Source organism: Cebus imitator, unplaced genomic scaffold, assembly GCF_001604975.1.
Source record: "Cebus imitator isolate Cc_AM_T3 unplaced genomic scaffold, Cebus_imitator-1.0 Scaffold331, whole genome shotgun sequence".
NCBI classification, from domain to species: domain Eukaryota; kingdom Metazoa; phylum Chordata; class Mammalia; order Primates; family Cebidae; genus Cebus; species Cebus imitator.
Genome location: NW_016107646.1, coordinates 1,446,648 through 1,473,799, shown reverse-complemented (window position 1 = coordinate 1,473,799; position 27,152 = coordinate 1,446,648). Strand labels below are relative to the sequence as shown.

The following is a 27,152-nucleotide window of genomic DNA, read 5'->3' as shown; positions in this document are numbered from 1 at the left end:
ACTACTTGTTAATTTGAATTTTTTATGTGTCTTTGATCATTTGTGTTTCTTACTTTTGTCTCCTTTGGCCATTTTCCTCTGGTGTATTTGTATTTTTATTATAACTTTGGCAATCATATTTATGAAGAAATTATCACAATATTTCAGATTTTTATGTTTTAGTAAAAGTTACATCTTATCTAATTTCAATTCAAAGAAAGAATTCTGACAGTTTAAATACTATATAAAGTGTTATATTCTCATAAAAAATAAATTACTAAAATTAAAATATCATAATCAACAGAATGTTACTTTGGCAAGGCTTGGAAACTCCACTTTCATGTGTGTAGATGGCTACACATATCCATCTATCATAGATCATATCATAAATCATCATAGAGATGTGAGTATCTATACATTATGAAGATAAATATATACATGTATCTCCTTAATGCCTAAAGCAGCATCTAACCTATAATATATACTCAAATATTTGCTGTATTTAAAAAAGTATGTATAAGTTAGAACACATTATGTACTTAATTAAACCAGGTTAGAATATTTTATTTACTTCATTAACAAAGCCTAAAACAAAACCAAAATGAACCTTATTCTGGCAAGTTTCAGGTATTGGCAAAGCAATTGGCTGAAAGGAACTTAGTATGGCAATATCTGAAAAGTAAAACTCAAATTAAGGTCAACAGAATTAGCCTAGAATTGTCAACAATCAATACTTCGTCTTTAAGAAACTGTTACTTCATCACTGCCCTCTGCCGGTGGTCTCATTTCCCTTTAATTTTCCCAACATGCACTGAACCTTCATAAAATTATATCTGATCTGCCTCTATATTTAAACCACTCATAGCTAAAAATAGCCTAGCCATCTGGAATTTAGTAAGGCTTTTAAGAAATGAATTGTGCTTCAATGAAGAGCTCTGCATTGTTAAAAACCACACCCTTTCAAGTTATCTGAGTCTGACTCTGTCACTCTGCACCTTTCATTGCCTATACACTGTTTTACAAATCAGCATATTACAGATAACTGATAGCAAAGCAAAATAATTCTTGACTGAAGGTGGGCAAATTCCGTCAGGTGGAAGTTTAATTGATCTCACTTCCCCGTTAAGGAAAAAGCCCGTTTATTCATTTCCAAATCTATTTTAATATTACTGATCTACAAATGCCGCTGTTCTGAAGGTGGGCAAATTCTGTCAGGTGGAAGTTTAATTGATCTCGCTTCCCCATTAAGGAAAAAGCCCGTTTATTCATTTCCAAATCTATTTTAATATTACTGATCTACAAATGCCACTGTTTTTAAAATTCTCCCTTGATCTAGTTGTAACGTATACCTGGTTCTCTCATTAATGATGAGTTAAATAAAATCTTTAACACTTGTCTGACTTATATATCTATATGAAAGTTACGATTTTACATTTAAAAATTATTATTTAACAGACTGAAGCCAGACTACATTTTTCCCCACAGAACAATTCAGAAATAAAATATGTGCCTGCAAACAATAGGGCTATACTCAAATGGCAAAAATAATTTCCTTTGGACCAGCCTATATTTACCGAATACCTATCATACACTACTTATGGTTCCCTGCCATTAGGAACTCCCAGCTTCATGGGGAAAGAATTCTATAAACAGTTATTTGCAGCCTTGATACAGCCAAAGTGCTATGGTTGTGCTTAGAAAGAAGTAATTAATTGGGAAGGGAGGGGAGAGAAAAGGGATGAGGAGAAAGGGCAAAAGTCAGAGGGAGGTGAAAATAAAAGAAATATTCTCAGTAAAGCACTTAAACTCTCACACATTAAGAGACCACAGAGTCTCACTTATTTACCAAACAATGCAATGGCATAAGAATGATTCCCATGTATACTGGACTGAATAAAAGGAATGCAAAAGCTGTCAGCAGAATGAAGTTTTTTTAGAGGGGATAGAACAACTAGGAGAAGGGACAGGTTGCAAACACTGATGTGAATTTCACCCCTAAGAGTTTTGTAAAGAACTCCTACTGGTTCACTATAGTTTCTACTCCTCTTTTGGCCTATATGAAAGCTACTATACAGCCAATTTCAAAATCTGCACAGAATCACAAGGTTAATGTCATTGGATCTTAAACACAAAAGCTATGAGGTGCAAAAATAAAAACTCACATAGAAAATGTGCATTATTTTCTAAGTAAAAAATAAAGTAATAATGGTACTTTTTGATCCATATAAAAGCATATTTTAAACAAATTATAAGACAGTCCATATTTTCTAGTGAAGTTCACTGGTGGCGCAGTATACAACTCAAATATTTTTTTGTATATTAATTTACTACTTACTAATGAAGCTACTATTTACTCTGAATACCAGTTTACATTTGCTACACAAGCAGTAAAAAATGCAGAAATTTTGACCTTGTGCTACATTAATAAGGGAAACTGGTTACCCTTAAGGTTCAAAGGATTTCTCCCTCTGGCTTGCTTCCAGAATCTGGGACCTTTCAAAGGAAGCCAGCAAAGTAATTTCCTGTTGCTACTGCAACTGTTTCTGACTCCTAACATCATAGCTTCCAGGAGACATTTCAATGTGGAAGAAGAATAATGGAACTAGGTAAAGGATTTGCTCCTAGCTTCAGAACTGCATAATCATAGGTTTGTAAACTTTTACCTTGAGAAAAAAGTTAAAGTGGATGCCATTAGCTGGGATGTTGAGATTAAGGAAGGAAAAGAAAAGACTCAGAGAAAAAATACTCATTTTCAATGACAGGTTAATATAGAGTACTATGTTGAACAGACTAATTAATACTTAAAATCCACATTATGTTTTTAAGTTTACAGTGTACTTGAAGATACATAATTTAATCTTCACAACAATCTTAGCAGATAAGAGTATCTCCATTTTATAGATGGCAAACCAACACTGGGCCAGGCGCTGTGGCTGACGCCTGTAATCCCAGCACTTTGAGAGGCCAATGTGGGAGGACTGCTTGAATCTAGGAGTTCAAGACTAACCTGAGCAACATAGTGGGACTCTGTCTCTACAAAAAAACCCCAAAACTTTAGCCAGGAGTGGTGGCTCATGCCTGTATACCTAGCTACTTGGGCTGAGAGGGGAGGATCTCTTCAGCCCAGGAGGTAGACACTGCAAGCGTCACTGCACTCCTTCCTGGATGACAGAGTGAGATCCTATCTCCAAAAAAAAGCAAATACAAAAAGAAACCAATACTCAGAAAGGTTTACTTGTTCAAAGTAATATAATTTACAATGGATGAATAGAAATAATATAATTTATCAAATATAAGCCTTCATATCATTGATTCATCCAGCTGTGGTTGTTTATATGTTTACTCCTCAATATATTAGAATTTGATTCATTGTGGAGACTTAAATTTGCAATATAATTGTTAGATGAATAAACAAATGACTATGCTTTAAAAAAAGTAGAGGAATAAAAATATGAGAATGGCAAAGAAATACTACAAGGTGGTGCTTTAATAAAGATAAATTTGAGAATCAATTACAACACAAAGTAACTTCATAATTTGAAAAAAGAAAAAATATTTTAAACATACATATATGCCTTGTTTTCTGTAAACATTTAAATATATGCCTGTATTTAAATATCAGTAAATTCCCTTAGTTACTACCCTAGCTAGAACTTGACATTTCTTGTACTTGAAAATAATGTTTTCACAATAAGATATCTATTAAACTTTTTGGGAAACAGCTATCAAAATACATATGGCAAATGGTTTACCACACCTTTCATCTTGTGTGTGTGTGTGTGTGTGTGTGTGTGTGTGTGTGTGTGAGTCTGTCTGTCTAAATGGGGAAAAAACTATATTTTAAGTAATTAGTAGGATAAAAAAATTCTCTGCACTATAAATATAACATTTTCAAAAGGTAATGTCCTTATAATTATCATAATCCTTTAGAAATTGTTTGCATTATGATTAAAAAGTATTTTGTTCCTATGTTCCCACAACTAGCCCGTATGGTAAAGAAATCAGTAAACTTACTTTTATGCGTAACATCTTTAACATTTGCTCCCCTTTCTGGGCTTGTGATTAAATGTAACATTTTGAAATCCCAAAGTTCTGAGAAAAGCATAAATCCTTGTCTCACAGCTGCTGTTTGACTGTGGAAACACATGCATTTTCTTTTCAAGCATCTACCATCAAAACTCCCAAAGGGCTTGGACTGGAGAACACCTGCATCTCTTCATTTAGTTCCAATAACAGTGCCTAAACTCCAAAATTACAAAAATAGATGCTCTGTTCAGCTGTAGTTACATTTTGCCCCTAATTCCCGTGAACAAAAATGCTAGGAGCATGAAATCATTCAGGCAAGCTCTGTCATCAAGAGGATAAGATTTTTTGCACCAGAAGCCCAGTGGGAACATGATAGAAAACTGGCAACAATTACAGATAAAGTACATGGTAAAGTCCTCAGGGAGGAAAGAGGAAATGTAATAAGATAGATGGGTATAATTTTTACACATTTATGCCCAAACCACAAATGTGAATTGTCTTTAATTGCTACAATATATAAGCATTCTTACTCATGTGTTCTGTCAAAAATACTAAAAATACAACTTCAAGGCAATTCCCTTATTTTTACATTAGGAGCATAATTTTTTGAACCAACAAAAAAAAAAGACACTCCCTACAAATTAGAAGTTTCAATATAAAATACTGCCTCCATTTCTAAAACTCCTAAACAATTTATATTCTAACCAACCCATTCTGAATGCTAACACAAAAGAGTGTGTCTGTTGTCTGTTTGCTGGTATGTTTCAATCAAGAGACAGAACTACCTCCCAATGTAATAGTTAATTTACAGAGATTACAATTATAATTGTGACTTTCCTTTCCAATAACAATGATCAAAAGTTTCCCATATTTGATGAGTAAAATTTTTAATTATTTTTAATTTATCACAATTTTTTAAAGTTAAAAATTTTATACTATGAAATAACTTTATTTTCTACTAAGAAAATAATATACATTTTCTATGTGAGTTTTTATTTTTGTAATTCATAGCTTTTGCATTTAAGATCCAATGACATTAACTTTGTGATTCTGTGTAGGTTTTGAAGTTGGCTGTATAGCAGCTTTCACATAGGCAAAAAGAGGAGCAGAAACTGTAGTGAACCAATAGGAGTTGCTTTACAAAACTCTTAGGGGTGAAATTCACATCAGTGTTTGTTACCTGCCCCTTCTCCTAGTTGTTCTATCCTTTCTCGAAAAAACTTCATTCTACTGACAGCTTTTGCATTCCTTTTATTCAGTCCAGTATACATAGAAATCATTCTTACGCCACTGCATTGTTTGGTAAATAAGTGAGACTTCATGGTCTGTTAACGTGTCAGAGTTTAAGTTTTCGTTAATGGTGCACCAAAATCAATTAGGTGAAATTTCATAGAAATAAGTATAATGTTTTCCTTGTAGATTCATAAACTAATGCAGACATATCAAATATGTAAATATGTCTTAAGAGTAGTTCGTGTTGAAAATAACCACGGTTTCCATGTAGCATACAAGCCCAAGACAAACAGCAACTGAATTGAAGTTCCCTATACAAATCTGAGAAGTATACATGTTGTAGTTTGTGGTATGTGGAGGACTGTGTTAAATTTTGGAGTAACATTTTAAAGAAGACATCTTCCAGCCTGTAGTGGAAGTAGTCAGTTTGGGAATCTGAAGACAAATCATATAGAAAATTACTAAAATAAATTTAAGATGTTTTGCCTAGCATATTTAATTGATGGGGTGGGGGAAGCTTTTGTGAAACATCAACCATGTGCAGGGAAGAAAGGCAGAACTGAGGTAGTGCTGAAATTGACAGTATTAAGAGGGAAAGAGTGCAATTAATTGAGAGAGTGAATAATGAAGTATGAAATAGGGAATAAAGAGTTATACTGAGTTTAGTTTTCAATGTGTTAGGCACCATTAAAATATCCATAGAAAAGATTTAAGTAGCAGCTGAAATTTGCAGTCCAGACCTCAAAAGAAAATAAATGAACAGAAAGATATAAACTTATGCTTGGTTGCTGAAAACAGATACAGTGACTAGGTCATTCAGATAGAAAGAGAAGGTCAATAATATAATCTTGGAAACAATCTATATTTAAGGCACAAAGGAAAGAAACATCTTTGAGGAGGGGAACAAAGCAAGGAATACCAAGAAACTACATTGTTCTGATGTCAAGAATTGTGAGCGACCTAAGATCATGTACTACCACAATTTCATGAATGCTGTAGAAGACAAGGATCCCAAGTCACAGATAAGGGCTTTATTACTCATGGCACAGGAAGAAACACCAGTATCAACATATCTGCATCAGTTCCCTTTGCCTACAAGCCTCATAGAGGTGATAGTGTGCAGGTTTTTTCAGATGGCTGCCTGTACATGCAGTGAATTACTTAACAAGAGATGAACCCTAAGTTAAGGAACCAAATGTTTTATAACAGTAAGCATGTTTTCTTTTTGCTCCAGAATGAGATATATTTGTCTTCCAAGGCTGTTTACTATAAGAACATCTTTGAATAGACAGTCCAGAACAAAGGGCAGTCAGTGCCTCCATTCACAAGAAGTACAAAACCACAAAAGACCTATGAACAGGGATCCCCAACCTCTGGGTGATGGACCCATATCAGTCTGTGTCCTGTTAGGAGCAGTAGGCAAACAAGCAAGCATTACTGCCTGAGCTCTGCCTCCTGTCAGATCAGCAGCACCATTAGATTCTCACAGGGGCAGAAAGCCTATTGCAAAATGGGCATACTAGGGATCTAGGTTGTGCATTCCTTATGACAATCTAATGCCTGATGACCTGAAGTGGAAGAGTTTCATCCGGGAACCATCCACGACTAGCCAAGTCCATGGAAAAATTGTCTTCCACAAAACAGGTCCCTGGTACCAAAAGAGTTGAGGACCACTGCTATATAGACTTGTCTTTTAACATCTAGAAGCCAAGAGAGACTGAAGTTTTAATAGAAAGGGTATAAGCAACTACAGCAGTAAATGCTGGAGAGGATGAATACCAAATGAAATGAAGGGGGAAAAAAAAGCTAAGAAAGGTAAGATAATATGTGTTATCAGGTATATTTCAGGCTGATATATTATTTTGTGTCATCTATAATAATAAAATCATACCAGAAAATGGAGGTTATAGTCCAGTGAACAAAGATTCTAATAGTAATTAGAACTGTTTTACAGAGGAAGATATTGGTAGATATTTTCTCTAATGGTAGATACATGCAGAAGAAAAAGGAAGACGAGGAAGAAAAGAAATAGAGAAAAGAAAGGGAGGCTAACATGTATTAAGAACTTATTTATCTGTCAAATATATTTATACCCTTGAGCATCTGTCATAGATGTTCGTTTATTTATTCATTCATTCAACAAATGATTTTGCATGCATTCTTTGTGCATTAATCAATGATAGGCTCTGGAGATAAAATGATAGCCAACCAGGGATCAATTCTGCCCTCATGGAACTTATTGTCAAGTGGTAAAAATAGGCTATATAAATATATACTATCTTAACAGCTATGAAAGAATGTAACAAAGATACTTAATTAAATTGAGTGAGTTGGGAGGAAGTAGGGAAAAGGTAGAGTCACAGAAGTCTTCGTTGGAGTAGTAGTTGAGATGAGATCTTGAGACTGAGCTGGAAATAAACAGGTCTAAAAACGGTAAGGATGGTTGTGAGAATCCTAGATAGAAAAAACAGTATATGTAAATATATAACCACCATAGAGAAAGTCAAAAAAGGCCAACAGAGCTGAAGTAAATAGCAAAAGACATGTAAACAGAACTCCTAACACTGGCTTAGAAACTGAAATGATGGCCTAAATTCTTTTGATTCTAAGCTGATAGTAATTCATGGTCATTTTATATCCCTAAATAGCAGACACTCCAAAATTTATTTACACATTAATACCATGATTAACAAAGACTCAGAACTTTTTGGCAACAAGAACCTGCTATGAATCATAGGCAAAATATAGCATAAGAAGAGCCAAAGACCATATTAAAAAGACAAAGGAGTCTGGGCACAATGACTCAGGCCAGTAATCTCAGCACTTTTGGAGGCCAAAGCAGGTAGATTACATGAGGCCAGGAGTTCGATATCAGCCTGGCAAACATGGTGAAACCCTGTCTCTTCTAAAAATATAAAAATTAGCCAGGCGTGGTGGTACACCTCTGTAATCCCAGGAACTCCAGAGGCTGAGGCATGAGAATCATTTTAACCTGAAAAGTGGAGGTTGCAGTAAGCTGAGATTGTGCCGCTGCACTCCAACCTGGTGACAGAGCAAGGATCTGTCTCAGAAAAAAAAAAAAAAAACAGATAAGGAAAGAAAAATACTTAAAACTCATTTTTATTTATTTATTTTTTTTTTTATTTGAGACAGTGTTGTGTTCTGTCACCCAGGCTGCAGTACAGTGCACAACTGTGGCTCACTGCAACCTCTGCCTCCCAGGCGCAAGTGATCCTTCCACCTCGGCCTTCCCAAAGTGCTGGGATTGCAGGGATGAACCACTGCACCTGGAAGAACATATTTTTAAATGTTTTACATATATCAGTTATAGTCACCAAGTGCTTCTACCTATAAAGGAACCAGCGAAGCATCTATTTCTCTATTTGACTTGTTATATCTACATAAACGTAAGAAATGTGTCATTAAATGTGTCATTCTGTAACCATAAATACAGAATGTGTGCTAACACATTGTATTCAAATAACAGCCTTCAGCTCCTTTGCTGTTTATCAGAGATAGTCAAGTGCAGAATGCACTCAAGTAGGGAAGACGGAAAAGTATAAAAGGAATTGCTGGGCTTCAAAGACAAAGCAATGCTGTAAGATCATGACAGTGTGGTTCTTTTCACAGTGCTTAATATAAAGTAAAAAAGGAGATCCTTTAAGTTAGAAACTTTTAAGACTGGGAAACGCAGTGTTTGGCAAGGTGGATTCCAAGGTTAAAAGAGAAAATGGTAAACAACCCAGCATGGTGGGAAAAAGTTATAGTTAGAAGTCCCAAGTTCTAGTTCAAAGTCTGACTTGCTAGGCACTTGGGCGAGTCACTGAACTTCTAGGCATCTATTTCCTCCTCTGTAAGTCACAAATATTATTTTCTGTTCCTAAAACAGTTTTGATTTGTAAGCAAATTATAAAATAATTTACACAAATGTGACTTTTTAATCATAAAGGACTGTTTTTATAATGAGTTTTACTAATACTATTAATATTTCTTTCAGTCATAATTCCTAATCCCCATTAATAAAGCTGTCCATTCCCTCACATTCTCAAATCACAGTCAAAAGACTGCCTAAGTACGTGTCGCTCAAAACTCACTTCCTGATTGACTTTTACATAACATCCACAACATTTACTGGTCCCCAGGTTAACCAACCATACCCATCAATTTTAAAGTATATGCACAATGACAGCTGTCTTCCACACATCATGCCGTGACCCTAAAAACCAGTTAGCATGGTGATCATTCAAATTCTACAAGCCCATGGGAAAAGTTCATTAACAACCTCACCTGGGCATGTATCTGCTTGTGTGTTTTTTGTTTGTTTTGAGACAGAGTCTCACTCTGTCACCAGGCTGGAGTATTGTGGTGTGATCTCGGCTTACTGCAATCTCTGCCTCCCTGGTTCAATCAATTCTTCTGCCTCAGCCTCCCGAGTAGCTGGGATTACAGGCATGTGTCACCATGCCTAGCTAATTTTTGTATTTTTAGTAGAGATGGGGTTTCACCATGTTGGCCAGGATGGTCTTGATCTCCTGACCTTGTGATCCACCCTCCTTGGCCTCCCAAAGTGCAGATATTTCAGGCACGAGCCACGGTGCCTGGCCCACCTGTTTGTGAAAACACAAGCAGAGACTACTCCTGCTTCCCTTTAACTGTCCACCTAAAAGATTTAACCATCTAACATCTTTTTATTCCCTTAAGCCTCCAGAAAGACTCCTGTCTCTTTTCCATTCGATGCTTCAACTTCAAAAACCAAAGAAAAGTAAATGTAATCATCAGTGTTTGCTCATTCAATAAGTATTTATTGCTAACTTATGTGCTAACTTATTGGTCTAGACACTGAAATACAACAGTGACCAAAAAGAGACAAAACGTCCTGCCCAAATGAAGCATAAAATTCTAATAGCAGGGGACACAATCAATAATATAAATCAGTAATATATACAGTATGGTAGATTCTGAAAAGTACTAAGGAAAACTAAAGAAGTGCAGAGAAATAAGAAGTGTCAATATGTGTGTAGGAGATAGAGAAAGTTACATACAGTGGTCAGGAAAGTACTTGCTGAAAGGGTAATATTTCAGTCAAGTCTTGAAGGATTGTTAATGAATTATTAATTTTTTCATTTAAGATTTATTTATGATTTGTCTATAACATCAGTCATACTCACATATATACATAGATATCCAATTTAAATCTTGTTACAACAACCTAAGATTAATCCAAATTATTTTAAAACTGGCAATAAAATAGTACTTATGAGCTCTATAAACCATATCATATATACCTAAGCCATGAATATGGGTGGCAGTTATAAGGTGGATGAAAAATTTAAATTTAAAAATGCCCTAAATAAACTATGGGAATGTAGTTTTAGTTAAAATATATTACATTTTTGATTTAAAACATACCCAAAGGAGTATTTTCAAAGTACTAAATACATGATCACACTAAAATTTTACACACAAATCCATAAACCTACCGCTACACATAACACTAATGTTGCAGGTTAGGTGAATTTCCTTAACAGCAGGAAAAAATTAAATCTTTATAAATATTATAGGTGTCATAGATAATTTTTCTTATACCAGTTTACTTTTAGAGCCATATAAAAAGTTAAAAGCACAAATAAAATTTTGTAACCATCAAAATGCACTTAAATTAAGACAATATAAATATTGTTAACAGATTATTATTATTTATTTATTTTTCCCCCCATTTATTTTATTGCATTTTAGGCTTTGGGGTACATGTGAAGAACATGCAAAATTGTTGCATATGTACACACGTGGCAGTGTGATTTGCTGCCTTCCTCCCCATCACCTACATCTGGCATTTCTCCCCTTGCTATCTCTCCCCAGCTCCCCACCTCTCACCGTCCCTCCCCTATTTCCCCCCAACTGACCCCAGTGTGTAGTGTTCCCCTTCCTGTGTCCATGTGTTCTCATTGTTCAACACCCTCCTATGAGTGAGAACATGTACAATAAGTTTGACTTATTAATTTATTTTAACTGCATATATGGTAAAACAAATATTAGAAGTTCCTATCCAACTCAAGAATAAGTGGCAAATTCAAGTAAGATTAATCTCTTCTTAGGTATCAAAATTGTAACTGAATGTTCTGGTCATTTTATTTTTATTTATTTTATTTTATTTCTTTTTTTATTATCGTACTTTAAGTTCTGGGGTACATGTACAGAACATGCAGGTTTGTTATATAAGTACATGTGCCATGGTGGTATGCTGCATCCATCACCCCATCATCTACATTAGGTATTTCTCCTAATGCTATCCCTCCCTTATTCCCCCCACCCTCTGCTATCTCTCCCCTAGCCTCCCGTCCTTCAACAGGTCCCAGTGTATGATGTTCCTCTCCCCGTGTCCATGTGTTCTCATTATTCAACATTCACTTATGAGTGAGAACATGCAGTGTTTGGTTTTCTGTTCTTGTGTCAGTTTGCAGAGAATGATGGTTTCCAGCTTCACCCATATCCCTGCAAAGGACATGAGCTCATCCTTTTTTATGGCTGCACAGTATTCCATGGTATATATGTATCATATTTTCTTTATCCAGTCTACCATTGATGGGCATTTGGGTTGGTTCCAAGTCTTTGCTATTGTGAACAGTGCTGCAATAAACATACATGTGCATGTGTCTTTATAACAGAATGATTTCTAATCCTTTGAGTATATACCCAGTAGTGGGATTGCTGGGTCAAATGGCATTTCTGGTTGTAGATCCTTGAGGAATTGCCACACTGTCTTCCACAATGGTTGAACTAGTTTACACTCCCACCAACAATGTAAAAGTGTTCCTATTTCTCCACATCCTCTCCAGCATCTGTTGTCTCCTGATTTTTTTAATGATCACCAATTTAACTGGGGTGAGATGGTATCTCCCGGTGGTTTTGATTTGCATTTCTCTAATGGGTCTGATCATTTTAATATCATCTTAAGTTTATTATTTGAAAACAAAAATTACTATATGGATAATTCTATGAAGAAGTTTACTAAACAACATATTTAAGAAACATAATTAAATAGGCATTAACAAAGCCATGATATTTAACCACCAATCCCTTCTTTCTATAAAAGTGTTAGACAAACCACATAGGTCAAATCTGGCCCACTTCCTACTTTTATAAACAAAGTTTTATCGAAACACAGTCACATCCATTCATTTAAGTCTTGTCTGTAGCTATTTTTGCGCTATAGCAGCAGAAATAAATAGTTGAGATAGAGACTGTATGGGCCATAAGCCCTAAAACGTTAGCTGTCAGGCCTTTTAATAAAGTTTTTACCAATCTTTGCCTTATAAGATTCATAAAATCTTTTCTCCACAGGGACAACCCTAGTTTTGATCCTGGAGTCATCTCCAGTCATTCGTTCTTTACGGCTCCATACCCATTCTTACCAGGCTGAAATCTTTTTTGAGGTGTGCTGTCCTTAGAAGCATGCTAAAAGAGAGCATCCTCAGACTCACCTTTCAAACACGAATTTCCAGTTTCCAATGTGGAAGCCATTCAGCTGCAAATATTACTGCAATATACTCATCTTTCAAATGTTTTGTGTCCCTGTACACATTCATTTGTGCACTGATTTATTCAAATTCACCTCTACACAGTCTCTGCTCAGTTAATTACAAACCTTTTCATAGTTTCTACTTGAACATACTAGTGCTGAATATACTTTATATAAACTACAGAATTGTTGGATAATGTTAATGAATCTCTACTCTTAAGCAGCTATTTGAAACTACTAACTGGCCGATTACTTCTAGAGAGAATATGTGGACCACCTATCTTTTAAAACAAATGTCCATATTACTATCGTATTGATAGTCTCATTGACTGAACACCCTGACTTTGCTAATCTACATACTGGCTAAGAGAATTCATGGCTGATACTGATCTCCACCTATCACACTTTTTACTTTTCTCAGTCTTCATTGATTCTTCTGATACCTCCTCTCAATATGAGAGGTATAGCTTTGCTATTACACTGTTGAATAAAATGAAACAGATTCTATTCAAAGTGCTACCAGAAAAAAATTAAACTCTAAGAAATCAGGTAATGACCTCTGAGATTTTTTTCTGTTCTACCATCAAATCTTTTCATTCCTAAAAAATTACAGAAGGTAAAAACATAATTTACACATGACAAACTGTGGGTTACAAAGTGCTACTATCCCAAGAAAATACGCATTATAATGATACACTATATTTTAAAACTCAGTTGTTCCTTATACATATGAATCTGAAGTTAACCACTATATATAACACTAAATTCTGTCATATAAATAAAATAATTATTATTTATAAACACATTTCAATAAATAAAAGTAATACAAATATTTTTCCTTTGACTTTTGAAAAAGCACAGCTGCTGAGAGTATGCCAATTGACAAAAATTGCTTTTAAAAAAAAGCTCAATCTTAAAAGCTTTTCTAGAAAAAAAAAATGCAAAATAAAGGAATAATAGTAGGTTTGCTCTTACTGGAATTGTGGCAGTAGTCAATGTATTGTGGAACTTGGATTGTGAAGGCCATCAAATCTGGAGCTAAGAGGGACTCTGGCTTTCTACTCTCCTTGAGCCACTTGGTGCTATGAAGGTCTTTAGTGTCAGAAGGACCCTGAAGCAAGGGTATCAACTTCTCTTTTCCACTATCAACTGAAAAGAAATATTTATAAAACAACAATAAAAGCAGAACATGAGTAGCTTCAGACTGTTTGATTTTAAAATACACTAACAATAATATTTCAATTTTATCCGATAATTTTAGCTATACATTTAATTATATTGAATCTGATGAAATGTAAAGCATTTTTAACTCTTAAGTTTTCATATTTGCTAATGAATACAGAACATGTCCAGAAAGGTTTATAAAAGCAAACAACTAATGAAATCTGTACCTTTATAAACTTATCTTAAAATTAGTTTACACTGAAAAAATCACAAATAGTTTTTTAAAAAGATTATGAAATAAAATATTGGTAGGGAGGTAAAGTCATTTACAACCAAAATTTAAAAACAATTGGGTCTCCTATTTAATTATAATAACAACTTTTTAATTTCATCTCAAGTGACATATATATACCTCCTATTCCCCCAAAAAGTGTAATAAGCATTACTCTAATTTTTCTCCCTCATAACCATTCATAAAACTAAGTATTTTTCCCTAAATAAAAATTAATTTGTTAATATCAAGAAGTATCATCCTGGCACAATTAGAAAAAATTTTAAGTAAAAATTTAAAACGTCTGATTCATAGGAACAATGAGTAAATTCTTGTTTCAGTAACGCTCCTTGTAAAACGCAAGGCCAATTCTCCTATACAGGCAATAAAGTTTTACACGGTCCAGCTGCACATACCTGGGGCTTTGGCACAAATTTTTATTGATCCCACGGTCCCAGAGGCACATTTGACCAATGATGTGCTGCAGTACTTCAATTCAACATTCTGGATTGAGCCCTCAAGAGTTGGCAGGGGATTCTTAGATTTCACACCTAATAAAAGAAAACTGCAAATGTACTAGCCGATTGAATTTAAATAATTTTTATACTCCTTCACCAAGGCATTTAAACTTAATTATACTTTAACTATCTACCTCAGATGTTCTTACAGTATTTGTGTTAGGTTTCATAGTTTAGTGTTTTGGAGGTGAAAGAATGCAAATTTAAAATAAATGGGCTGAACTCTCATAACTATACTTACTCAATTCTTGATAAGTCAAACGCAAGAAATAAAAGGAAATGCACGAATCCTTTTTAAGAAAACAAGAGACAGCTTTAAAAATTATATTTGGCTTTAAAAAGCAGAGTAAAATTTTTATTTTTGGAACAAATTTAACTTATAAGTCAAGTTTTGAAGACTTTTTTTTTTTGGACACAGAGTCTCTGTCACCCAGGCTGGAGTGCAGCGGCGTGCTCTCAGCTCACTGCAACCTCTGCCTCCCAGATTTAAGCAATTCTCCTGCCTTAGCCTCCCTAGCAGCTGGAATTGCAGGCATGTTCCACCAGCCTGGCTAATTTTTATATTTTTAGTAGAGATGGGGTTTTCCCATGTTGGCCAGGCTGGTCTTGAACTCCTGACCTCAGGTGACCCGCCTGCCTCAGCCTTCCAAAGTGCTGGGATTACAGGTATGCACCACCACGCCAAGCCTAGGTGGAGACATTTAAACATAAAACTATCTGAGGAAACTTTTTCTCCCAATATCTTGGTCAGATGAAATGAGGAGACAGAAACAAAATACAGGTTGAAGATCCTTTATCCAAAATACCTTGAACCAGCAGTGTCTTGAATTTTGGATTTTGTTGGATTTTGGAATTTATATTATATACTCACCAGTGGAGCATCCCTACTGTGAAAACCAAAAATCCAAAATGCGGCCAGGCGCAGTGGCTCACGCTTGTAATCTCAGCACTTTGGGAGGCCAAGGTAGGCAGATCACAAGGTCAAGAGGTTGAGACCATCCTGGCCAACATAGTGAAACCCCATCTCTACTAAAAAATACAAAAATTAGCTGGGCGTGGTGGTATGCACCTGTAGTCCCAGCTACTCGGGAGGCTGAGGCAGAAGAATTGCTTGAACCTGGGAGGCAGAGGTTACAGTGAGCCGAGATTGTACCACTGCACTCCAGCCTGGTGCCTGGTGACAAAGCGAGACTCTGTCTCAAAAAAAAAAAAAAATCCAAAATGCTCCAATGAACATTTCCTTTGAGAGTCATGTCGGTTCTCAAAAAGTTTCAGATGTTAGAACACTTCAGATTTTGAATTTTCAGACTAGCGTCAGTCAGTCTGTAACTCAAAATAGCTCCTGTGTTAAAATACTTAACCTAAAATGCTCATATATAAAATTTACATGCTCTGTGTAAATAAAAAGGAAGCAAATGAATGTTTATCAGTTAACCAAGAAGTAAGTATTAATATCTTTATTATGTACTACTTGCTAAAGGATATAAAAGCACAGAAGGTACTAATTTCCATAAATAGATGGCTAGAAAAATGTAATCAAAAGAGAGCTCATTTTGATCCTTAAGGATAGGTGAGAATTACACAGGCAAAGAAACCTTAGGAATATGATACTGACAGTATGGACAACCGCCACTACAATGATCATAATGGTGATGATGATGATGATGATGATAATTAACTGTAATCAATTAACATTTACTGAGGACTTAAGTATGTATTATGTACATTATCACATTCAGTCCTTACAACAGGCCTATATTATAGCTATTATTATTATCTTCATTTTACAGATGAGGATACAATAGATTAGAGAAAGTAACTAATTTTTGCCCAGAGGAAAACAGTTACTATGTGAAAGACCTAGAGTGTTTAGCATAATCAGATCCTATCACAGACATTATCACTCATTTCGCCAACTATTCATAAAAACCCACCAACATAATTTCGTTTCTTTTCCCCTTTCCACACTTTGGTTAAATATATTTCATCCTTTGCTTTTGATATTCAACTATGTTTGAATAATTAAGAATATCATCACTTTCTATGATAGTTGTATTAAATATTATTCTAAAACCTTTGACTTCACACTTTAGGGTATTCAAGGAGACTCATAATATCGCAAAGAAATTATGATTCAGTCATCCTGAGCTATGGCCAGGATTCTGATATTTAACAAGCACATTAAATGATTTGCAAATGGTTGGAGGACGTTATCCTGAGAAATATCTTGTCCCATACCAACCCTTGTGATACGATTTGGCTTTGTGTCCCACCCTAACCCATGTTGAATTATAAACCCACGGTGTGAAGGGAGGAACCTGGTGGGAAGTGACTGGATTATGGGGGCAGTTTCCCCCATGCTGTTCTCATGATAATGAGGGACTTCTCACAAACTCTGATGGTTTTAAAAGGACGGCACATCCTCACTCACTGGCAATTCTCTCTCCTGCCACCATGTGAAGAAGGGACTTACTTCCCCTTTGCCTTCTGCCATAATTGTAAATTTCCTGAGCCCTCTCCAACCATGTGGAACTGTGAGTCAATTAAACATGTTTCCTTTATAAATTACCCAGTCTCAGGCAGTTCTTTACAGCAGTATGAAAACAAACTAATACTCGGAGCTATTAATTCGCCAATTTGTATTTTGTCTTTATATAATTGTGTACTGATTGGTTGCTATTTTCCAATACTTGCCACCTGTATGGTGTCCATTAGAAGAGATGTCCACTATCCTCTGAGAATGAGTTCTAAATCGATGGTCTATAGCACACTTTAAGGAGTCCATTACACCTATTAAATGGTATCTAAAATGCTGTATATTTATGCATTTTAAGCATTTTTAACAGATTCTCTAAATTCATGTCTCAGAAAATTTTAATATCTCAGAAAATTAAATGATGCCAACAATGCTAATACAATCATTATCATCGTAGTAGCAGCAGTAGTAGTATCAGTAATAGTAACCATACTACTTAACATTCACTGAGCACTTATTGACTCCCTTGCATGGTGCCTATTTTATTTATTCGGCATACACAAAATAATCCTTAGAAGATATTACTATTTTCATTCTACATATATTTAAAAAAGGATTGGAGGCCAGATGTGGTGGCTCATACCTGTAATCTCACTTTGGGAGGCCAAGGCAGGCAGATAACTGAGGTAAGGAGTTTGAGACCAGCCTGACCAGCATGGTGAAAACTTGTCTCTATTAAAAATACAAAATTAGCTGGATGTGGTGGCGTATGCCTGTGATCCCAGCTACCCAGGAGGCTGAGACAGGAGTATCGCTTGAACCTGGGAGGCGGAGGTTGCAGTGAGCTGAGATCATGCCATTGCACTGCAGCCTGGGCAACAAGAGTGAAACTCCTTCTCAAAAGTAGAACTGCAAACCACTGCTCAAGGAAATAAGAGAGGACACTAAAATATGAAAAAACATTCCATGCTCATGGATAAGAAGAATCAATATCATGAAAATTGCCAAACTGCCCAAAGTAATTTATAGATTCAATGCTATCCCCATAAAGCTACCACTGACTTTCTTCACAAAATTGAAAAAGACTACTTTAAATTTCAAATGGAACCAAAAAAGAGCCCATATAGCCAAAACAATCCTAAACAAAAAGAACAAAGCTGAAGGCATCATGTTACCCGACTTCAAACTATAATACAAGGCTACAGTAACCAAAACAGCATGGGACTGGTAACAAAACAAAGATATAGACCAACGGAACAGAACAGAGGCCTCAGAAATAAATAATACCACACATCTGTAACCATCTGATCTTTGACAAACCTGACAAAAACAAGCAATGGGGAAAGGATTCCTATATAATAAATGGTGTTGGGAAAACTGTCTAGCCAACCCCTTCCTTACACCTTATACAAAAATTAGCTCAAAACAGATTCAAGACTTAAATGTAAGACCTAAAACCATAAAAACCTTAGAAGAAAACCTAGGCAATACCATTCAGGACATAGGCATGGGCTTCATGACTAAAACGCCAAAAGCAATGGCAACAAAAGCCAAAATTGACAAATAGGATCTAATTAAACTCAAGAGCTTCTGCACAGCAAAAGAAACTATCATTAGAGTGAACCAGCAACCTACAGAATGGGGAAAAAATTTTGCAATCTATCCATCTGACAAGGGACAAATATCCAGAATCTACAGAAAATTAAACTTTCAAGAAAAAAAATAACTCCATCAAAAAGTGGGTGAACAATATGAACAGACACTTCTCAAAAGAAGATATTTATGCAGCCAAGAAACATGTGAAAAAAAAGCTCATCATCACTGGTCATTAGGGAAATGCAAACGAAAATCACATTGAGATACCATCTTACACCAGTTAAAATGGCGATTATTAAAAAAATCAGGAGACAACAGATGCTGGAGAGGATGTGAAGAAATAGAAACATTTTTACACTGTTGGTGAGAATGTAAACTAGTTGAACCATTGTGGAAGACAGTGTGGCAATTCCTCAAGCATCTGGAACCAGAAATACCATTTTTCTGGGTATATAAGCAAAGGATTATAAATCATACTATATAAAGACACATGCACATGTATGTTTATTGCAGCACTGTTCACAATAGCAAAGACTTGGAACCAAGCCAGATGCCCATCAATGATAGACTACATAAAGAATATGCGACAGATACACACCATGGAATACTACGCAGCCATAAAAAAAGTATGAGTTCATGTCCTTTGCAGGGACATGCATGAAGCTGGAAACCATCATTCTCAGCAAACTAACACAAGAACAGAAAACCAAACACCACATGTTCTCACTCATAAGTGGGAGTTGAACAATGAGAATACATGAACTCAGGGAGGGTAACATTATACCCCAGGGCCTGTCAAGGGGTGGGAAGCTGGGAGAGGGATAGCATTAGGAGAAATACCTAATGTAGATGATAGGTTGATGGTTGCAGCAAACCACCATGGCATATGTATACCTATATAACAAACCTGCACATTCTGCACATGTACACCAGAACTTAAAGTAAAACAATAAAATAATAGGATTGGAGAAATTAGGAGTTTGCAAAGGCCCAAGACAGAAAGCGGCAAAGCCTGGATATCATTTCTCTTTATTAAAAAGGATGCTGAGCTACTCTATTTAACATCTACTGTGGTTGCAGGGAGCTATAATCAGTGAATAATTTACCTTGTTCCAATCACTATGTTAGATTATGAGACAGAACTAGAACTTAATAATACCCTCCCCTCCTCTAGCTCTCAATCCCTAAGTGAAACTCTCATTCTCTACCAATTTTTCAAAAGAAATGTAGAAAATCTATATCATAGTCAACACAAAAGAGCTACTAAAAGGTTCTCTAAAGAGTTCTTCATCGTGTTCAGAATCAAAAATCTGAATTAGTTTCTGGAAATACACAAAAACAAAAGAATATGGATAGACCAAATGACTTTCTTTAAAATTATTTTATAACACAGATTTTTTTACAGTTTCTAAAACTTAGTGATCTACTTTGAATCATAAATAATAGCTCTTTATTAATACTTCATAGATGTTATATATAAGAATCATTATAAGTTTTCTGAAACATCTAATAAGAATCTTGGCCAGGTACAGTGGGTCATGCCTGTAATCCCAGCACTTTGGGAGGCCGAGGCAGGAGAATCACTTGAGTTCAGGAGTTTGAGACCAGCCTGGCAAACGTGGTGAAACCCGATCTGTACTAAAAATACAAACATTAGTCAAGCATGGTGGTGAGCACCTGTAATCCCACCTAATTAGGAGGCTGAAACACAAGAATCACCTGAACACGGGAGGCAGAGGTTACAGTGAGCCGAGATTACGCCACTGCACTCCAGCCTGGGCAACAGAGCAAGATTCTGTCTCAAAAAAAAAAAAAAAAAAAAAGAAGAATCTTATATACCTATATAAAGCACCTTGATTTAGACAACAACAATCAAGAATATAGTTCGATACCTTTAATAACATTACATTTCTCAGGTATCAAATTTGTTTTACTAACTAAAACATCATTATGTCACAATTTCTCCTTAAGAAAAGTTTTTTATAAAGTAATTTGTTTTTAGTGCTAAAAGCTCAGATTTTGACGAGGAAAATATTTTTATACAAAAGTTATATTCATCTCTTGATAGATATTGATATCAAATAGAGAAAAGTAGTTTCTTAGTTTCTTTCCACTCTACCATCAAACTGAAATTATAAAATGCCCCAAATGTGAGCAATAGAAACGCAGAGGGAGTACTGTCTTAACATTATACAACTCAGGTCACCACTCACATTATGTTCTACAGGAATGCTTCTCTCAGAAATTGTGAAAAGAAATCTACTATTAGGAAAGCAATGTGGTGAAACAAAAAGAGCAAATACGCTAAATAAAATGTGGCTTCACATGGGCATACCTTACCTTGTAATATGACGGCTTAAGGCAAGTCACTATTTATTATTGTTACTTACAGAGACCAAAATAACTGTAGTTACTGTTCCAGGTACTTAACTCTGAGAATTTGGCTAAACTTTATACAGAACTTAATTCAGAAAAAGAGTACAATGTTTTTGTAGGGTATATAGAAAGCTGACATGAGTCAAAAGGACAATCACAAAGATAGTGAAAAAAAAACATATTTTAAAAAATGCTTTACTAAGTATTCACATATTCCTTTATTCAAATCTTGCTGTTATAGTCCACTAGAAGAAGGAAAGAGGGTATCCCTAAGTTACTGCAATTGATATATAAATGCATTGTACCACCAATATAATAATCTAAAAATAATTACCAATTTTTATAATAAAATTAAATATAGAATAATGCACTGCTAGTTTCCTCCCATGTATTAGTCCATTCTCAGACTGCTATGAAGAAATACTCGTGACTAGGTAATTTATAAAGGAAAGAAGTTCAGTTGACTCACAGTTCCACATGGCTGGGAAGGCTCAAGAAACTTACAAACATGGCAGAAGGGGAAGCAAACACGTCCTTCTTCACAAGGCGACAGGAGAGAGAGCAAAGGGGGAAAAGCTGCTTATAACACCATCATATCTTCTAAGAACTCACTATCACAAGAACAGCATGAGGGTAACCATCTCCATGATCCAATTACCTCCCACTGGGTCCCTTCCACAACACGTCAGGATGATGGGAACTACAATTCAAGATGAGATTTGGGTGGAGACACAGCCAAACCATATCATTCTACCCTGGCCCCTCCCAAATCTCATGTTCTCACACTTGAAAACACTCATGCTTTTCTGAGATTCCCCCAAACTCTTAATTCATTCCAGCATTAACTCAAAAGTCCAATTCCGAAGCCTCATCTGAGACAAGGCAAGTTCCTTCTGCCCATGAGCCTGTAAAATCAATGGCAAGTTAGTAACTTCCTAGATACAATGGGAGTATAGGCACTGGGTAAATACATCCATTCCAAATGGAGAAACTGGCCAAAACAAAGGGGTTACAGGTCCCATGCTAGTCTAAAATCCAATAAGGCAGTCATTAAACCTTAAAGTTCCAAAATGGTCTCCTTTTACTCTATGTCTCATATCTGGATGCAAGAGGTAGGCTCCCACAGCCTTGCGCAGCTCTGTCCCTGTGGCTTTACAGGGTACAGCTCTCCCTCTTGGGTGCTTTCACAGGCTGGTATTGAGTGTCTGCAGCTTCTCTGGCCACATGGTACAAGGTGTCAGTGGATCTACAATTCTGGGTCTGGAGGACAGTGGCCCTCTTCTTACAGCCTACATGGCAGTTCCCCAGTGGGGACTCTAAGTGGGGGCTCTGATATATTTTTCCCATTGTCTTGGTGATTAACTTTCTGCTCCTCATTACTTATGCAAAGTTTTCCAGCCAGCTTGATTTTCTCCCCAGAAAACTGGTTTTTCTTTTCTATCACATCATCAGGATACCCTAGCAGAGGTTCTCCATGAGGGTTCTGCCCCTGTTGCAGACTTCCGACTGGACATCCAGGCATTTCCATACATCCTCTGAAATCTAAGCAGAGGTTCCCAAACCTCAATTTTCGTCTTCTGTGTAACTCTCAGGACCAATGCCATGTAGAACTTCCCAAGGCTGGGGGCTTCAACCCTCTGAAGCAACAACCTGAACTCTACCTTGGCCCTTTTTACCCATGGCTAGAATGGCTGGGACAGAGTACAAAGGCTACACATGGCAGGGGGGCCCTGGACCCAGCCCACGAAACCATCTTTCCCTCCTAGATCTCCTGGCCTATGATGAGAGGGACTCTCAGGAAGGTCTCTGACAAGCCCTGGAGACATTTCCCCATTGTCTTGGTGATTAACATTCTGCTCCTCATTATGCAAAGTTTTCCAGCCAACTTGATTTTCTTCCCAGAAAACTGGTTTTTCTTTTCTGTCACATTGTCAAGCTGCAAAGTTTCCAAACTTTTATGCTGTGCTTTCTCTTGAATGCTTTGCCACTTAGAAATTTCTTCCGCCAGATATCCCAAATCATCACTCTCAAGTTCAAAGTTCCACAGATCTCTAGGGAAGGAGCGAAAAGCCACCAACTTCTGTACTAAAGCATATCAAGAGTTACCTTTGCTCCAGTTCCCAACAAGTTCCTCATCTCCAATCAAGACCACTTCAGCCTAGACTTCATTGTCCATATCACTGTTGGCATTTTAATCAAAGCCAAGTCTCTAGGAAGTTCAAAAGTCTCTAGGAAGTTCCAAACTTTCCCACATCTCCCTGTCTTCTTAGCCCTCCAAATCTCTAGGAAGTTCAAAACTTTCCCACATTTTCCTGTCTTCTGAGTCCTCTAAACTGTTCCAATCTCTGCCTGTTACCCAGTTCCAAAGTAGATTCCATATTTTCAGGTATCCTTATATCAGCACTCCACTCTACTGGTATGAATTTACTGTATTAGTCCATTCTCATGCTGTATAAAGAAATACTTGAGACTGGGTAATTTATAAAGAAAAAGAGGTTTGATTGACTCATAGTTCCACATGGCTGGGAAGACCTCAGGAAACTGACAATCATGGTGGAAGGAGAAACAAACTTCTCCTTCTTCACAATGCAGCAGGAGAAAGAAGTGCCACGCAAAGGGGGAAAGCTGCTTATAAAACGATCAGAACTCCTGAGAACTCACTATCAGAAGAACAGCATGAACCACCCTAGTGATTCAATTACCTCCCACCGTGTCCATCCAGAACTCACTATCACAAGAACAGCATGAGGGTAACCACCCCCATGATTCAATTACCTCCTACCATGTTCCTCCCCCGACACGTGGGAATTATGGAAACTACAAATCAAGATGGGGATACAGCCAAACTATATCACCCTCCTAGCACTTTTCTGAAAAATATCAACTCCTAACACATAATCTTAGTCCTATGGCGCATCATTAAACTTACTGCTTTTCTTTTTAAGAGACAGAGTCTCACCCTGCTGCCCAGGTTGGAGCGCAGTAGTGCAATCATAACTCACAGTAATCTTGAGCTTCTGGACTCAAGTAATCCTCACATTTCAGCCTCCTGAGTAGTTGGGACTATAGGCATGTACTCCACCACACCTGTTTTTTGTGTACAGACAGGGTCTTACTATGTTGCCCAGGCTAATCCTAATTATTTTTCCACCAACCTTCTTGCCCGCTGTAATTCTTTAAGACTCATTGAGTCCTTTCCCTCAGTGTCAACTTTCCAGTGTTCAGCAGTCAGCTTATGATCACTTCTGTAATTAGGATGTACATATTAAAAGACGAACTAATAAGAATAATCTGTATGTATCTGTGGAAGTAAAAGATTAAGGAGTCAAACCATATGATTACTTCTGTTCCCCCACTGAAGTCCCCCAAAAGACTGTTAAGACATTATTTTAAGGCCCTAAACTAACAACAACAACAACAAAAAGTAAAAAGACAAGAGCCAAATAGGCAGTTCTCAAACAATCAAGAGCTATCATCTAAATTTTGAAAGATGAACATCTGATGAACAAGTAGCAATGAGTAGCCTTAGTAGAACAGAGAAAAGTACCTGTGGGTAATTAAACTAAGAAGCAAACTGATCCTACAATATGCCTCAGAAAGGTAAGAATTAAAAAGAGGCCAGGTGGTTCTGAAGGCAGGGATACAGATGAGGCTAAAAAGATGAGGAGTGCAAAGTGCTGGGATTACAGGTGTGAGCCATCACACCCAGCCTGCTTTAGCTTTCTTGTCTGTAAAATGGGGATAATGCTAGAATGAATTGTCTAAGACTATTGCAAAATTCAAAAAGGTGATGTATTAAATGAGCCAGCCACAAAGTAAAGTGCTCAGTAAGTTGGCTATTGCTATTCTTAGGTGTATTGATTTACCAAATATCCTGGTGTTGACTTACAAATTTTGAACTGCAAACTCATACAAAATATAAAATAATGTTAGCTTCCTGCCTTGAATGATCTGCATTCAATGATTCTGGAGGCAGCTATATCTACCTTGAAGTGTGGGTAACCCTCTATCTGGGCACCAAGGCAGGAGAGCTAAGCAGATCCCCAGCACAATTAGTGCCTGAAGAATATCTTAGTTTACAGTATTACTACTCAGTTACTTCTTTTATATAATCCTTTATATGTAATCATATGTTAGTTTATGGTCAGAACAATAAGTGTCTGAAGAATATCTTACTACTCAGTTATTTCCATATATATATAAAATTATATCTTAGTTCATAGTCAGAGGAACACCTAGAGCAGACACGGTACAGAGCATGAATTAAGGAATAAGCAGCTTATAGTCGGAGGAATGTCTGGAGCAGACATGGTGCAGAGCATGATTTAAGGGAAAATAGTTATACTAGGACAAGAATCTATGGCCCAGGTGAAGCATTCAGTATTGTAAAGATACCCGCTGTATGGCAGGCTTCAGCAAGAGCCTCTCCTCTTGAAAAAGGAATTGTAGTACCTTGCGTACAGTTCTTGTGGAAGGCTGCCCTCAGACCGGCAATTCCACAAACATCTGAGGGCTTAAAACCCCTCCGGTATATTGCACCTTGGTGACTGCATAACTTGTCAGTTCTCCAGCTACTGTGCTGATTCAGAGCATCCTCCTATAGAAATCACTAGAAGCTGCCAGCAGGTGGCTGTAGACCTTGTCAGCTCTGTTGCTGCTCAAAGCATCCTCCTATAGAATTCCTTATAAGTAGCCTGCCCCTAGATAAGAGATATTGCACACTGCACCGTCTTCACTGTGCACAGCCCATCTCCTTGCCTCAGTGACCTAATGGAAGTGGACCCCTTGCTGCACACGGCCCACATCCTTGCCTGGTTGACCAAATGGGGGTGGACCCTTTGTTTATCGCACACATAATTGTTTACTGCACACCCTATCACTGTTCTTAAGATGACCTCACTACACTGCCCCCTACCCTATACCCAATAAATACAGATGCTTCTGGACGTTCGGGGCCTCTCCCATCTCCGCTTGTAAGTGGCATGGCCCCCCGAGCCCAGCTGAGCTTTGTCAAAAATAAAAATAAAAAAGATAAATGGTGACTAAAATTTTATTTAGTGACCACAGATCATTTTCCTTAATCCATTTAGGATCCTCTCCTTTAATCCATGCAGCTCAGTAACTACCTGACACTCAACTGGCAGAAGACAAAAGGGTTTACTTTGGAGAGGTTAAACCAGAAGGACTCCGGACTAAGGAATATGAGATACAACCATACGCTAAAAGTGGGAATTATCTTAGAATCTATATGGCGTACGTGTACTGGATAATGAGATCTCACTTCATTCACTAAGTACCAAGCTTAGAAACCTCAAGAAGGAAATGGACAGCTTTCTCTCTGTGCAAAGGAGCAAGCTCAAGAAAAAGGAACAAAGACACTGATAACTGATTATCCTTAAACCAAAATGAGTTGTGTTCAATTCCACTACAATCAACAAGTTTCAACCTCACACAGAGGTTTCTGTTAGTTCTTCTGTACATCATTCTCCAGTATGAAGAATCATTAAATATTAGATGGAAATCACAAATGTGACAGGCAGATATTATTTTAAAACATAAAGAAACATGGAGTAAACTGACAAAGCCAGGAGCAGAAGAAAACTTCAAATAATAACAATAATGATTTCTATCCTCAAGGAGATTCCAGAAGCTACTGCAATAAGAAGTGAACATTTATTCACAATTTTCAAAGAACAAAAACGAGCACTAAGAAATTAAAAATGTGATGCTAATTCTCTTTAAATTAAAAAATAGATTGGAATATAAAGTTGAGAAAATCTCCCATAAATTCAAATGAAAAAATCCAAAAAGATTGAAAATGGAGGATAAAATGCAATAAAAAAAAAAAAAAAAAGAGAAAAAAAAAAAAGAAAAAAGAAAAAAAAAAAAGATTAAAAAAAAAAAAAAAAAAGAAATTGGAAAAAAAAAGAAGAAAAATGAAAATAAAATGAAAAGATGAAAATAAGCAATCCAATATCTAAAAACCAAAAGGTC

General features: G+C 36.5%; 1 protein-coding gene across 1 annotated transcript in view; it reads right to left on the bottom strand.

Annotated features, from left to right (window-relative positions):
- The window catches only part of VPS13B (vacuolar protein sorting 13 homolog B), an 829,147-nt gene that overhangs the window by 545,517 nt on the left and 256,478 nt on the right, over positions 1 to 27,152 (bottom strand). The window contains exons 18-19 of the mRNA XM_037730112.1: positions 14,609 to 14,743; positions 13,733 to 13,906 (exon numbers count right to left, since the gene is read on the bottom strand). Of these exons, the coding sequence (XP_037586040.1) occupies positions 13,733 to 13,906; positions 14,609 to 14,743 (309 nt within the window). The remainder of the gene's footprint in view (positions 1 to 13,732; positions 13,907 to 14,608; positions 14,744 to 27,152) is intronic.